Below are 15,385 nucleotides of genomic sequence, written 5' to 3' on the forward strand. Positions count from 1 at the left end.
TTTGGAGCACAGAGAGTTGTTGCCATAGAACTGATTCTGAGTTACTTCTATTGGAAAAGTAATGATGTCATGATGATAATGTTGCTGAGTATAAAACTTGAGATACCGAAAGAATAACTTGCTGCCGTTCTCTTAAAAATATAACTGCAGAGGTAGGTTTTGGAATCTATATAAGATAAAAGGTTGAACTGTTGGTTTTAATGAGTAGCCAAAAAAGTTAAATTTGGTTAAGAATTAAATCTGCATAGTTTTTGACTTATAGGCAGTGTTTAAACATAAAGATATCTATAATTAAAATACAACTATTTACCTACTGTTTTTTCTTTCTCTTTATGTAAAAATAAATGTGAATATGTGAGTTCCTCCTGAGATCATTGTGTATCTGCCTCATATTTTGCCCTTTAAGTATGCAGCCATTACAGCTCCTTCGGATGCTAAACCAGAACTTAATCAGTGTACGAGCGTAGCAAAGTTAGTCCTTCTTAACTGTTACCTGTTGAAATGATGTGTGCTCTTAGTTAGGTTTTATGTCATAACACTGTTCCCCATGCTGTAGCCTCTGTTTAATATGTCTGTGTATACAGCATGGGCTTCTGGTGACTGTTGTAGCCATTGTAAGGTTTGTGGTCGATGAGAGGGCTTTAAGAACTTTTTTAAAATAGAAAATGCATAAAATTAGTTTGACAGATATGGAATGTTAGATTTTATTTTTGTTTTAGATTGATATTTTGTTTGCAAGATTAGCACTGCAGACTATTCCAGAAGATTTGGACCTACGAGATGACAGTCTGCTTAAAAACCTAGATATAAGATGCATAAGAAGCCTTAATGGTATGTAAAAGCCTGCTTCCTTTTGTGAAGTCAGAGGGCTTTTTGTAAAATAGAAAATAACAGTTTTTAAAATGTATGCTTTGTAATGAAGGTTTTTATAGCCAGTGTAAATGCATAATGGATATCATAAAACATTCTTTCCCCTGGAACGACGACAGAGCCATGTCTGGTAGTTGATTTGCTCACTGATGACCTTACACTTTTCCTTGTTATTGATGGTATATTAGATCCTTAGAAAGACTGACATTTATAAAGCTGCTAGTGATTGAGGCTTTGCTGTGTTGCCCTCATTAATTTGAACTTCATAGTTGCTTTGTAATCTTATCAGATAGTGAAAAGGCTTTTCTCTTTAAAAAAGCAATGTTAATATAGCTCATTACCAGTACTTTGAGATAACTATTGGAAACTTAGGTGGACTGACTCCTCAGCGAGTAGGGGGAAAGTCATGAATTACAAGGTTGAGATTAGACAGACAGCTAGGTGTGTGAGCTGTGGTTTGGGATGATGCTTGGATCAGGAAAGAGCTACTTGATTTTATGCTTTTAAACTCTGTTGAATTCACACAGTCATTCTACCAAATAAGGTTTTAATTGGAGGATAGTCTTAGAAAATTGTGATGACACTATCATAACACTTGTGAGGCTTAATGTTCTGTTTCTCTCACTCCTGTTAATCAGGTTGCAGGGTAACCGATGAGATTTTACATCTAGTACCAAACATTGACAACTTCAGGTTAACTCTGAGAGCCATCAAACTGTGGGCCAAACGTGAGTTCAGAATTTGTTGGCTAGCTTATTAAAAACATTTAAGGTCTTCATCAGCACTAACTTAATCTTTTTGCTTTTCCCTTATCAACAGGGCACAACATCTATTCCAATATATTAGGTTTCCTCGGTGGTGTTTCCTGGGCTATGCTAGTAGCAAGAACTTGCCAGCTTTATCCAAATGCAATAGCATCAACTCTTGTACATAAATTTTTCTTGGTATTTTCTAAATGGTATGTTTTTAGATTATATTACAATAAAATTGATTGTAGACACTGAAGTTTAGTCTTATTTCTGTGACATTTCTACAGCTGGTTTCAGATATCAATTTTAGTTTACGGGCTAAGGGTATAGCTCAGTGGTAGACTTCTTATCTGGCATGCACCAAGGCCTTGAGTTTAGTCACCAGTCCCGCCAAAAACCCAACCAGTTTCAGTTCAAGACACAGCTACCGAGTTGGGAAGAGACATTGTATGTGAAAAGGCAAACCTAAACTCCCTTTGTTTTTCCTAGTTCTGCCAGGGTCATAAGGCAGATAAAGCCTGTGCTGCTTGCGTGAGCCTACCCTCCAAATAAACACTGACCTCTTAGCTCCTGTAATGTGTGCTGCCATCTTCTGTGTTAATAGGGTGGGGAGAACTCACACACACTCCTTCCATCGGATTGCTCTGTCCATAGGCTATTGTTTGTGTGGCTGTGTTTTACCTTCAGCTGGTCATTACCTTGGCAAAACCTTAAAGGTATCACTTCTATAAGAATTTTTTAAAGAGTATGTTAAGTGACTGAAAAATGTAGTCACTGGATCCTTCGAGACTCGTTAGCCCAGGAGAGATCCATTAAGGTCTCCTAATCAAGATACACATGTCGAGGAGTGAGAGAAGAAAAGTCCAAGACACTGCTGATTTGTGGTAGTTACTTTGACACCAAGAGTTGGGGTTTTAGTCACATATCTTAAGAGAGAGTTGTCTTCCATGTTGCCAACACCTTCATTTCTTCATGTGAAGAAAGAATTGTTCCTTTGTAGTCATTTGGTAACAGACTCTGGATTTAATTTATAGCTACCACTCTTTCCAGCATAGTTCTGCTGCTTTGCCTTTGTCATGGAGAGTGAGGTGTGGTAAGGTTAGACGCAGACCTTCTTTTAAGTCAATCCATGAACATTTCTAGTAGGCCAGCTTGATTTATACTAAGCAAAAGAAGCATTTTTCATCTTTGATCTTTATGCCTGACTGAAGTATCAATACATTTTATAGCACGACTGTATTAGATACAGTAACTACAGGAAGCACTGTCCTTGCTCACTTTGACCGTTAGGCCTAGCACCTTGACGATAGTTATGTCACTTGGCATATGCCCGTGGATGGGACTAGTGTGAAGGCAGGAGTTTTTACTTTAAATGGGATTAGCCTTGTTGGAGGTTGACATGAACACACTAGATATCTTGAGGTGGCACTTCTTTATTTGACTAGTCCTTTAATCAGTTCTTTGGCAGAGCAGATGTTTGACATGAGTTTGAGAAAGCTATCTTGATTTAATTTCCTAGAGGAGGATTACGTAAACAGAAAGGAGTGAGAGGCTGTGGTGTATATGCCAAGTGAGTGAAGCAGGGTTGCACTCACAAATGCTGTATGTTTAACAGAAACGTTTAGATGCTAATGTCCAATAGTCTTATCAAGTGCTACAATCTTTTTGAACAGGGAATGGCCAAATCCAGTGCTATTGAAACAGCCTGAAGAATGCAATCTTAATTTGCCTGTGTGGGACCCAAGGGTTAGTGTATTATTTTTTCCCCTACAAATTCACACTGTTCAATAACAAAAGTCACCTGCATAAACAAGGAGGCCGCCCAGTTCTTCGCACCTATATTTCACTTGTTATAGATGACCTGCTCTCTAATTGTCCTCCGGTCTGAGAAGTGTAATGCTGTACCCTGTAAACCACATTTAATTGTACACAGTTGATACAGATTTCACTAACAACTTACTCAATATAGCACTATCTTGTAAGTCAAAGTTGTATGGGCATTTGTGCTTTAAAAAAAAAAAATAAAAGGATACTAAAAATCCCTGTATATTTTTTTATTTGATCCAAGTATTTTGTTGAGTTGGCTTGTTTTAGAAAGCTCTTGCATAGTGTCTTTACGCAGCATAGACTTCTAAGCAGCATCGCAGTGACCGTGCTGTAACTGTGGTCTGGGTTAGTGTTTCAGAGATGCGGAAATGTGTTAAGGAAGATTACCCATTTTGTTGAAAAGTTCCAGATAGCATTTACTGCTTATGCTTTTTAGGTGTTAGTAACATTAGCTTTCTTAATTGATAAGAGGAGTTCATTGGATTAGAAACGTAACAGATTTTTGAGATCATACATTTTTTAAATTTGTTACTTATTACAATATCAAAATCTCTTAAGTCCTGTTGGGTTCTGCCCCACGCTGTGTGCTTTTGAGTTGCCTAAGCCTCAAGGCATTTAAGGGAGAGTGTAAGCTATAGTTGCCTTTGTGGGGATGAACCACAGAGTGTACAGATGAGCAGTCACTAAATCGTCCTGTTGTCTGACCGGCCCAGAGCTGCTCTGCCTGTGTTAATAAGCTTACACTGATATCGGAAAGTTGGAAGGACAGTCCCATCTTACTTAATGTGAGTTTTATCAGAACACTTGAAAGTGTAATTTTGCAGGCACTCATTTATGCTGCCAAATGCAGAAAAGCAGTAGATTTGCAACTACATTTTTCTGTTTTGCTTTGTTTTTGCCAGCAGGTCCATGCAGTCAGGTTGCAAGGTAGCCATACCTCCATCATGGGAGCAGACTGTTGACAAGATCTTTCGTTCTGTAAAATTTCTATGAAACAGTCTCTTGACATGTGTTTTATTTCTCAACTCCAGCTATGAGTGAAGTAAAATGTAATCATTGGTTCAGTTTAACAAGGGGTAAAAGTCCAAGTATCTGTTGTATATGTACTTGAAGAAACTGATTGGCTGTTGTTGTATGTAGGTAAACCCCAGTGATAGGTACCATCTTATGCCTATAATTACACCAGCATACCCACAACAGAACTCCACGTACAATGTGTCCGTTTCAACACGGATGGTCATGGTTGAGGAGTTTAAACAAGGTAAGTGTTTCTGCTTCTGCTCTACTTCATACCTGAAGGGTCTGCCTACTGCTGCCGACCCAGCAGTCAGCTGGTTGTGCCATTTAATTGAATTGCCAGACTGGGTTTGTGCGTTTGTTTTTGATTATGCATTGGAGAGTAACTGAACAGTGTTTAAGCAGTTTACTCTGACTGTGTTAGAGAATGAAGCAGCAGTTAAAGACTTGGACATTATGGCTTGGTTCAGGGCTCTGTCAGAGCCTTAGAACGTCAGAGCTGATGCCATTTCGTCCTCCTGGGTTACTCAAGGCGTGTACAGGCTTTCTACACTGCTAGGAAAAGAACTTGGAATGTGGTTGGGAAAACTCTGCCTTTGAGAAGATCCTTATCTAAATTTATTGTAAATTTAAAGGTATTACTAGTTGCCTTAATTCCTCAAAGACCAAAATGGCTAAAGGCATCAGAAAAGGCTGTGTACCATCTTCAGCTTTAAGTCGACTACTCTTCCACACAAGGAAGGTTTTTAATGGGAAAGACGTCTTGGCCATTTAGAGATGGCAGTCACTTGATTTTAAAAGGCAGAAACATTATATGGGGAACTCAGGTAACTACTGTGCTTCACTTTGAGCCTTCCTGTGAGCATGACATTGTACTAATAATGGCACTTGACCAGAAATATGGCTCTCAGGAAATTCCCCAGTGCGTTTGCAGTACCCGTGAGAATGTACTCTAGGGTTATGAAGTAGAACTTCCATTGGCTAATGTTTAGGACTGTAGTGAATGCATGTGGGATGTTTAAATTATTTAACATTCTAGATTGCTAGGTTGAAACATACAAATATTCTAATATGTTTTTAATTTAGGTCTTGCTATCACAGATGAAATTTTGCTGAGTAAGGCAGAGTGGTCCAAACTTTTTGAAGCTCCAAACTTCTTTCAAAAGTACAAGTATGTATTTTAAGGCATGTCAGCCATGTTGCTCTTAAGTAGTGGTTTAACAGTGGCATATGTGATAATTCCTCTTGCCAGATAGTGAACAAGTCTCTCTCCGGTGTCTCTAGAATTTTCCTTATCGTCATAAAGGACTTAGCATTTTTAGTAAACTTTTTCCTTTATCAGTACAGTGTGTTAACCTCACACTTTTGTTGCTTGATTAACTAGCAGTCCTACTGTGTGTCAGCATCCTTAGTTCTTCTAGGTCTGTCACTTATGACCAGGATAGTGTCTGCACCTTAGTAGACAGGTGAATGCTTAAAAAGTTAAGGTTCTCTCTCAAGAAACTTCTATGTTTAATTCTGAAAGCTTACTGGGATAGTTTAGAACGTGGACAGACCTAATGAAATGTCGGTGTTTGGCTGATTACATGTTTTTAATAATTAGTAGCACATTTTCCCCTTCAAAAATATGTCTGCAAATAGTTTTCTAACAATTTAAGTGGGTATAATTTTTATTAATGTCTTTAATATAATGCTTTTAATACCTTAGAGGTTAAAACCTCATGAATTGTGCTGTGTTGAAAAATGTAAGTTACAATAAATCTTAAAGAAAGAACAAAACCACATATGGACTCGAGCTTTATTTGCCCTGGGCTGAAAATTAAGCGAAGTCCCACTTAAATTCTTGCTTTAATGCTTGAGACTTTCCTGACCATTTTTATGTTGGACTGTGTTTTGTTACAATAATTTAAGCAAAACTATTTTATACTTTTCCCAAATTAAAAGTAAGAATGATGACCTCCATGATGTCTCCGTGTTTTGTTTCTGTATCTTGCATGAAATGCAGTGATGGAGTCAGTTTACCTGTTGTGTTCGGGGAGTGCTATGTTGTCAGAGTCGGAGCAGCATAGTACTGCAGTGCTCGTGCTCACGCCCATCTCTAGAGCTGTCAGTCTCATTGGCACATCATTGTGTTTCTTTAATGTTGAGGGAATAACTGGCCATCATTAGAAATCGTATGTGCCAACCCTTGGAAAACACCATACTTGAGACATGGTCAGATCTAAAAGAATAAGGCCTGGACAAGTAGACACCAGTTGTTCTGTTGCCTTTCCTATCTCACATCTGTAGTTAGAAGAGCTGGAGAAAGATGGATTTCTGCTTCATTAGCTCAGCCTTGAGGGAAGGTGAATGAATGTAGCATTGACCACACCATGCTTTTACACTCTGGCACTGCTCGGATTGAGAGGCACATGCTGGTGGGTCTTCATCACACCCGAGTCTTTGCTGTAGCTCCTGGAAGGTCTTGGCTGGCAAGAGGGTTAGTAATACTGAGACCTGAGGCAGTCATCCTTTAAAACCTACAAAGAGGAGGCTGTAGCGACAGGTTTGTTTCACAGCATTTTCATCCCAAATACCCTGGAGAATGTAAGAGCTAACTGCTCCACAAGCATGCCCATCAAAACACAGCGAGGACGGCATTGGGCTTATAAAGAGGTAGATTGGAGCAGTTTAAACGACTCGTCTCCATGGAAACACATTACACTGTAGCCGGAAGTAAGATTCTTAGTTTGCTGTAATCCAGACCTAGAAGAATTGTGGCTGCTGACACCCAGATGGGGTTTGTGTGAAGCATGCCTTGAAAAGTGTTACCTTTTCATTACTTAGAATTTTAAATTGTGTGAAATACTCCTGTATTCTTGGAAGGAAGGAGGACCATAAGCGGGATCTCATTCACCGTAATGTAAACTCATCCATTTTCAAAGAGTGGGCTGGGAGTTTGTCTGAAGAGAGGAATGGCATTGTATTGTAAACTTTTAAGGTTTCAAATAAATACTCTTATTTTGATAATTGTAGCTTGTTAAGTAACAGTAAATCATGGGCATTAGGAAAGGTGACTAGTGGTCATCTTAGGCATTTCACGAGGATCAGGGAGGAGTGTACTAGGAAAGTAACTGCAATGAAAGATGTGTGAAAACTGGTCTTAGGATTGCTTATAAAATCTGAGTTTACTTGGACACACTTAAATCTCACCACATGGGAGGGAGGCAAAGGCAGGAGGACCACGATTTCAAGGTCAGCCTGGCCAACATAGCGAGTTCCAAATCAGCTTGGAATATATGAGCATTCCCGTTCCCAACAGAAAACCAGCAGCAGCAAGACACCTTTAGTGAGCTGTAATTCTTGCTTATGGATTTAAAGAGAATGATAAGGATTTTGACTAAGATAGGTTTTTCTTTCAGTGCTTGGTATCTGAGCTGTCATCTACCCAGGTAAAGTACTGAGATGGCATGGCCGAGAGACCAACTTACAGAATGCTTTTTTGGTAAATAACCGTAACAACTTAAGTATTCTTACAAATTTTTATTAGGAAATCACTCTACAAGCTGAGGTATGTTCTTAGCCCTAGAACATTCTTAAATAAATTTTAATTCATTTAATTCATATTTGTATCTATATAAACTCTTAGGGGAAGGTAGTAACAATGGTATTGACCCTGTATTTTCTTGGAGACGTTTTTGAACTAGTTGGTACCTGGCAGGCACGGAGGGACATTTTGGAGGACCACACAGTAGTCTAGAGATGCTTACGCTCTGAGGGGAAGGTCTTGAGATTCTCGGGAATTGCATACCAGCCCTTGTGTTGTTAAAATGCAGAGTTTGGGACTAGAAGGATACTCAGCATTAGGAACACTGGCTGCCCTTCCAGAACATCTCAGATCAATTTCCAGAACCCACACGGCTGCTCACAACCGACTGTTAACTCCAGTTCTAGGGGACCCGTCGCCCTCTTCTGGCCTTTATGGGCACTTATGTACACGGTACACAGACATACGCAGGCAAAATGCCCATACATAGAAAAGTAAAATACATAAAAGTGCAGATTTTTTTTAAGAAAACTAATTGGAGGTTTTCGGTGTCTTGGAGAAGTCACTGCTTTCTCTTGTGTTAAAATATTTGCAGCTTTTCTTTTAAACTAATTGATTTTATATCAAGTTTATTAAAATACAGCTACATAAAATTCATCCCATAAATCTTGTTATGAGGTATTTATATGTAAATATGTATGTGTGTCTAAGTATACAGAGAAGAAGAAACTTTACCCCCTTCTATTGGGATGTCCTGAATAGTCAAGTTGAAGTATAGCCTTCAAAAATTTGAATTACCAACAAAATTGTGTTCAAATGGATTGCATATTTTTGAGTTTGTAAACAAAGTACTGTGCATCATTTACTCCTGCTGAAGACCTGGGTGTTCCAATAAAAGTGTTAATTTTCAGGGGAGTGAAGGGGAAAATGTCTTTGTTGTTGCTAGGTATGGTGATGCTGGTCTGTAATCCCAGCACATGGCGGGTGGAGGCAGGAGGATCACGTGCCTGTCCAGCCAGAGTAGTAATTAAGTCGCTTTAACTGTACCAGGATAGAACTGGAAAAGCTGTGGGGTGGGAAACTTAGGCAGCTTCACTCTTGTAAGGTTCTGTATGTGTGTCTGCCCTGGTAGCTGCTACACCTCTCTCTTTGACCCAGTAACCCAGAAATGTGATTGAGCATGACAGGACTTTGCTTGATTTGTATGATTCCTAGTTCCAGTTTCTCGGTACACAAAATACATGAACTTTGAGTGCTTTTATGGGACTCTAGGTGGTTTGTACGTGGCTTGTTTGAACTAATGCTGACCAAATGGGAAAAGAAGTACAATTGTGTGGCTGTGGACAGCCTGGCTCCATAGCTGGCCATAGTTCTTACTCTGTAGCTAGCCGCACCTCATTTCTGTGTGTCTTGGGCTTTCTTTCTCTCTACTTTATAAATTTCTGATAGTTAAATTTTGACATTACTTCTCCACAAAGAAAAATGCCATTTTGTTGTCCAGGTGGCATGTATTTCTAAGCTGTGTTTGGAGTTGCAAAGTTGTGAAGAGTTTGAATTGCCTTTCTCATAGATGGGCTTACTGTGGATGGTAGTTGTGTCTGATTCCCAAACCTTTGTGCTTTGACTGGCGACATTACCTGGAAGGTGTGAAAGAGCAACAGAAGGTTCTCAGACTTTTCAGACTGGATTATGCTGGCACCTTACTGTCTAGTAGCCACTAGTTAATAATATCAGTTTGCTTTTGAGGTAAAGCTTCTTATGTAAAACGCAGCTTGCAGTATTTAAAAAAGACATTCTGTTATTAGTTTAAGAAAAAAGAATAGTAATTTAGTTGCATTTGCTTTCAGAAATAATAAGAATAAATACTTGTCCATGGAGATACTTTTCAAAGTCTAAACTTGGAATGTCTACATTTCCATGTGATTTAAGTTCTCAGTAGAAATCACATTTACCTCTCAGGACAGTCTTGCCGCAGGCAGGTGGCAGCTGGTGCAGTGGTTGTTTATACCAGCAAGTTAGGTAGGTGGAGGGGCCGACTCTAGAGCAGCTCAGTGCTAAATGCCATGTGATGTTACTGGAAGCCTGATGTGCTTGGTGTATTTTTGAAGTCAGCTTTTATAGTGTGTATATTAATGATTATTTTTGTGTCAAGAGCCTTGTTTTTTGGTTTCCATGAAATCGTTTTTCTTTTGATAGGTTGAGCGCAGTTGAGCGCCTGTGTTAATTTTCTAGGTAGAACACTGTTGGAGTGTTGAGCAACATGAGTTACCATGTAATGTTTTTGTCAACCTTGAAAATTCAGATACTCTTTTGTAATTATTCATAGTTTGTTGTTGTAGAAAAATCTAACTTGCCTATAGTGAAACTATGGAATTTAGCTTACATGATTTTATGTGCACACTGATTGGAAACCCCCTTGTTGAATCAATGTTGGCCTATAAGTGTGAGGAACCTTATTACATTATGGTTATAAGATCCAGCACAAAGCACATAAATAAAGTAAATAGCATGTTGTCTTTATCTTCAAAGGCATTATATTGTACTTCTAGCAAGTGCGCCCACGGAAAAGCAGCGTCTGGAATGGTGAGTAGTAAGAGGAGGCTGTCCCCGACATGACTCAGACAGCTCAGCCCACAGGTGGGAGGCAGCTGCTGCTCACGGAGCCTGCTGACTCACTGCGTGCGTGTGTGCGTGCGAGCGTGCGAGTGTGCGTGCAGTGGAGAGACCACGGCTCACTTCTGGACTGTGTTTGGTGCTGCTTAGCTTAGTTTGCTGACGTTCATGCCTGACAGATTTCTCATAACTATTTTTGGATAGAGTTACCCAGTTCTCTTTTTTCATCCAGTTTGTCATTTTTTTGGTAGATCCTAAGTCTCATAGTTTTATCTTTGGGGGAATGTATGTATTTTATATGTGTATGTATTTTATACACACACACAACACACACACACACACACACACACTATTTATATTATGTTTAACTTGATTTTATATGACTTTTCATAGAATCTGTTATTAATATTAATGACATTTGTCTAGGGTGGGCTTGGTGGAATCAAAAATCCGTATCCTGGTTGGAAGCTTAGAGAAGAATGAGTTTATTACACTGGCTCATGTGAATCCCCAGTCATTTCCAGCCCCCAAGGAAAGTCCTGATAGGTAAGTATGTTTCCCATTGGATTCCATGCCTACCCTTGCACCTCGTGTGGATGTGTTCAGAGGCACTTTGAGGTTGACTTTTGAGACAGGTTGTAGCCTGGATCTGCCTGGAACTTGTGATCCTTATGTCTCAGGCTGGACTTTTCTGGGCTTACAGGCATGTGCAACCATTTCCTTCTGGAGGGAGACTATATCTGGCTTTGCTTTTTGCTGATGATGTATCTGCAGCTTACTAGGTTTTTTTTATTTTTTTTTATTCATTTTTTGGTCTGTTTTATAAGGATCCACAGAGATGCTCTTGATAATATATCTGAAGTTGTTTGATTTTTAACTTGCTGACTTTTCTGGATATAACTTTCATCAGGAAGTGTAGTGTGCCTTAGTTTTTCAGTATTCTGTGGTTTACCAATTGGGTTGATCTTAAGTTTTTTCCTATTAATTTAGCATTTATATCTGTGTTTTCCTTCTAGAAGAATTAGCACTGAAATAGATTTGTTTTCTCCAGTAATAGTCCTTGATAATGAAGTCTGTTTTCTGATTGGGTATTGATACTCTGTACATCTGTCCTAATGCTAATGAGTATTTCTAACATTCCTTCAGTTTTATACAGTAATTGTAGACTGTTCTACCAAGCATCTATCTTTGCTCTTTATTTTGAGGGAATATATTTGATTTGATTCAGGATGGAATGTGGACCATTGCAGAGACGGGAAAATGGGAAGTAGGCTCACCTTGTTGTTTGGTAAATGAGAAGTAGGCTTACCTTGTTGTTCTGGGCCTTAGCTGCTGCTTTTTTGGTGCTCTTTGGAATTCAGAATGAATGAGTGATAAGTTTTGCAGAAAGGATGATCAGGAAGTCGAGGTTAAGGTCACTTGAGTTGGCTCTTGAGTTTGAGTATTCTAGTGAAATAGAATTAATATTTTTCCTTTGAATCATTTAAAGGAATTATTTGAATTTGGTTTTTGAGATAAAGTCTTGTATATAGCCCAACCTGGCCTCAAACCTATGATCCTCCTGTTTCAGCCTCCAAAGAGCTGGGATTACAGGCATTTTTTGACCAAAGCTACTTGGAAAGTACAAAACGGTATTTTTGAGGCAGGGGTCATACTGTATAACTCACTGAAACTCACTGTGTAGAGCTGGCTGGCCTGAAGCTCACTGAGATCCACCTGCCTCTGACTCCCAAGTGCTGTGATTAAAAGTGTGTACTACTATGCCCATCAAAAGTTCAGACTTTATATATAGTAATTATATATATGTAGCACTTTCCAAAAAGCATTATGCTTCCTACCCCATACCCCTTTTATATTTGAAACACATTTAACAGGTATTAGTGCTATGAATACTTTGGACTCATCAGTATAAACACAATGTACGAGCATTGCTTGGGAAGTTTGCTTGCATAGTGGTGGCCTAGATGACAGGTATGCTGAGGTCAGGCTTCTTGTGAAGGGGTTGGGCCTTAGAGCTTATTTACTTATACATCTGAATTTCATTTCCCACATACCTTACCTAGACCGTCAACCCATCATCAACAGCATGCCCTCCTGAATCCTAATGGCCTGTGTTAATGTTCTTTGCAGGGAAGAATTTCGCACAATGTGGGTGATTGGTTTAGTGTTTAAAAAAACTGAAAACTCTGAAAATCTCAGTGTGGACCTCACCTATGATATCCAGTCTTTCACAGACACAGGTATGTATGTCTTTACTTAAGGAACTCCTCGATGTTTTTTTTTTTTTTTTTTTTTTTTTTTGGTTCTTTTTTTCGGAGCTGGGGACCGAACCCAGGGCCTTGTGCTTCCTAGGCAAGCGCTCTACCACTGAGCTAAATCCCCAACCCCTCCTCGATGTTTCTTGATATACATAGCCATGCTTTTTATAGTAATTGAGCACTGAACAATAATCATTAGAGTAAGCTTAGTACATTCAGTACTGTAATATAAATAACTTCTTTGTGTTAGGCCTTAAAGTTAGGTGAGACCATTTGTAATTTGATATGTCCATATTTTGAGACAAACATATTTCAATCATCTTGAAGCTTAGAGCTTGAAGCTGGAATTTTGGTAACTTGAAGACATTTAACTTTTGGTAAAGATCAGCCAAGGGATTATTACTAGCTCATATAGGGAGCAGGGCAGCTATATCTGTATGTCAGATGAACTTGGGTTCCTGGGTAAAGATGAGATGTGATGGTTGAAAGCTTTAAAGTGAGTTGTCACAGTCTCTGTGATTTGTGTTGGAATATACACAGTAATTCAAGGAGTTTGTGAGCCTTACAGGGATGCCAGCATGTTGTCCTAAAGCACTAATTCTCTTTAGAACATTTTCTAGATTCACACTTTAAAACACATTAAAAGTTACTTTGACACCAATTAATTGTAGTGAGGAGAGCTACAATTGTAATGTAGTAATATTCTCTGTTCTGCTGTTTTGCTTTCTGGAATCTGGGTTATACCAAACCCCAGGAGTTCTCTCCTCCTCTGACCTGCCTGGGAAGTGATGAGCCTTATCTCCAGCCAAGCTACATTGTCCTCCTGTCAGTCCCTGACTAGTCTGCATGTGTGAAGAAGTCTGTGGAAGGAAGGCCACTGGCTGGGAGGGTGTGTAAAGCTGATGAAGGAAGGCACAGGCAGATTAGAACTGTCCAGACACTCGCTGTAAGAAAGGAGCGAGCCACAGTCCTTTAAGTACTGCTAGGAGGACGTTACTGGGTTGGGACTCACTCCTCTCAAGGCCCATCTGAGAGACACTCAGACCTCTTCTTAGGTAGTAGAATTTACAACATAAGTTGTTCAGACTGGCTGTTTGTGTAAGGTACCCTGGTCATTAAGGTTTCTGAGACACCATGGGTCTGATATCAAATGACCATGCTTACATAGTGACTGTCCAGTTCATGCAGAAGAAAGGGCTAAGTTCTGCTTGTAATTTACAGTACACGATCTTCTTCTTTCATTATAACCTGTTCATTGTATATTTTGGGACTAGAAAGATAATGAAGTTAGGGGAGCAGCAGGGTCTGGAGCGTAGTTCAGTGATTATAGAGCAGTTTTCAGGCAATACTTGTTACTTAGACACAGTGAATTCAAGCCAGATATGTAGTGCTACTTAGGATTAGGGCTTTCTTTTCAAAATATTATATGAAGATTTATTTTATGTGTGTATAAACTGTGTGTGTGCGCCTGATGCCTACAAAGACCAGAGAGGGTGTCAGAGCCCCTGAAACTGGAGTGATGGATGGTTGTAGGTTGAGTAGGTACGGAGAACTGGCAGCACCATCTCTGTAGCACCAGACTGTTTTGTAGCTAGCTCTTGATGGCAATCTTAGGAAAGCTCTATGTTAGGAATGTAGAGGTCTGTGGATCTGACCATGACCTCATCTCCCTTGTCTTCTGTGGTTCCTGCTCAGGGCATGTGGTTTTTGGGTTTTTTCTCCCTGAAATACTGTTGGACCCAGGTACTGTCTGCTTAGCTTTGCACTAAAGTCATTTGGGTTTGGGCGTAGGGTTTTGTTCTGTAGCTTAGATTGCGCCAGGACTGGCTTTGTGGCTTAGGGTCTGTCAGACGGCAGCTCAGTGTCCTGTTCACCTGTCTTCATAGTCCTTACGACCACCTGACAGTCATGTTGCTCTGTTCTCTCCACTGGATTCTGCAGCTTGCTTGTGCTTTTTCCTGCTGTTTCCAGTGGCTGCAACAGTTTTATAGTTGTGCAAACAGTGTTTTTTTTTTTTTTTTTTTGGCTTGACTGAATCTCCCTCCCCTTTTGTTTTTTAAATGTAGCCCAGGCTACCCTTGGATTTACTATGAAGGTTAAAATTACCTTCAACTTGTTCTTGTATCTTCATGGAGACATGAAGGGTTTTGTTGGGTTTTTATAGGTGTTGTACCACAGAACCTCACCCTCACTTAAATGTTCCCATTTTGAGGTGCTGTGATCTAAATAATTTGTATTTATTGGTAATATTTTATTTTTGAGCCACAATGTTGCTTTTCATAGAGGAAAAAAATACAGTTTTACATTGAAAATTCTTTTTTATGTTTTTGGGTTTTTATATTAATGTCTTATGTAGCTCTGGCTATCCTGGAACTCACTTGTAAATCAGGCTGGCCTTGAACTCATGTGGATCCGTCTACCTCCTTGGAGCAGGGATGTAAGGTGTGTGCCACCACACCCTGTCTTACTGTATGTGTTAGTTAGGAGTGCCTGTGTGTAGAAGTGTGTTTGCTGAGTTACCTGTA

General features: G+C 39.5%; 1 protein-coding gene across 4 annotated transcripts in view; it reads left to right on the forward strand.

Annotated features, from left to right (window-relative positions):
• The window catches only part of Papola (poly(A) polymerase alpha), a 52,533-nt gene that overhangs the window by 20,887 nt on the left and 16,261 nt on the right, over positions 1-15,385 (forward strand). For all 4 annotated transcript variants that reach the window (XM_032908384.1, XM_032908383.1, XM_032908385.1 and 1 more), the window contains exons 7-15: positions 720-831; positions 1,509-1,598; positions 1,690-1,828; positions 3,293-3,365; positions 4,587-4,707; positions 5,550-5,634; positions 10,519-10,572; positions 11,029-11,148; positions 12,733-12,842. In XM_032908384.1, the coding sequence (XP_032764275.1) occupies positions 720-831; positions 1,509-1,598; positions 1,690-1,828; positions 3,293-3,365; positions 4,587-4,707; positions 5,550-5,634; positions 10,519-10,572; positions 11,029-11,148; positions 12,733-12,842 (904 nt within the window). The remainder of the gene's footprint in view (positions 1-719; positions 832-1,508; positions 1,599-1,689; positions 1,829-3,292; positions 3,366-4,586; positions 4,708-5,549; positions 5,635-10,518; positions 10,573-11,028; positions 11,149-12,732; positions 12,843-15,385) is intronic.

The sequence above is a fragment of the Rattus rattus genome, chromosome 7, assembly GCF_011064425.1.
Source record: "Rattus rattus isolate New Zealand chromosome 7, Rrattus_CSIRO_v1, whole genome shotgun sequence".
NCBI lineage: Eukaryota > Metazoa > Chordata > Mammalia > Rodentia > Muridae > Rattus > Rattus rattus.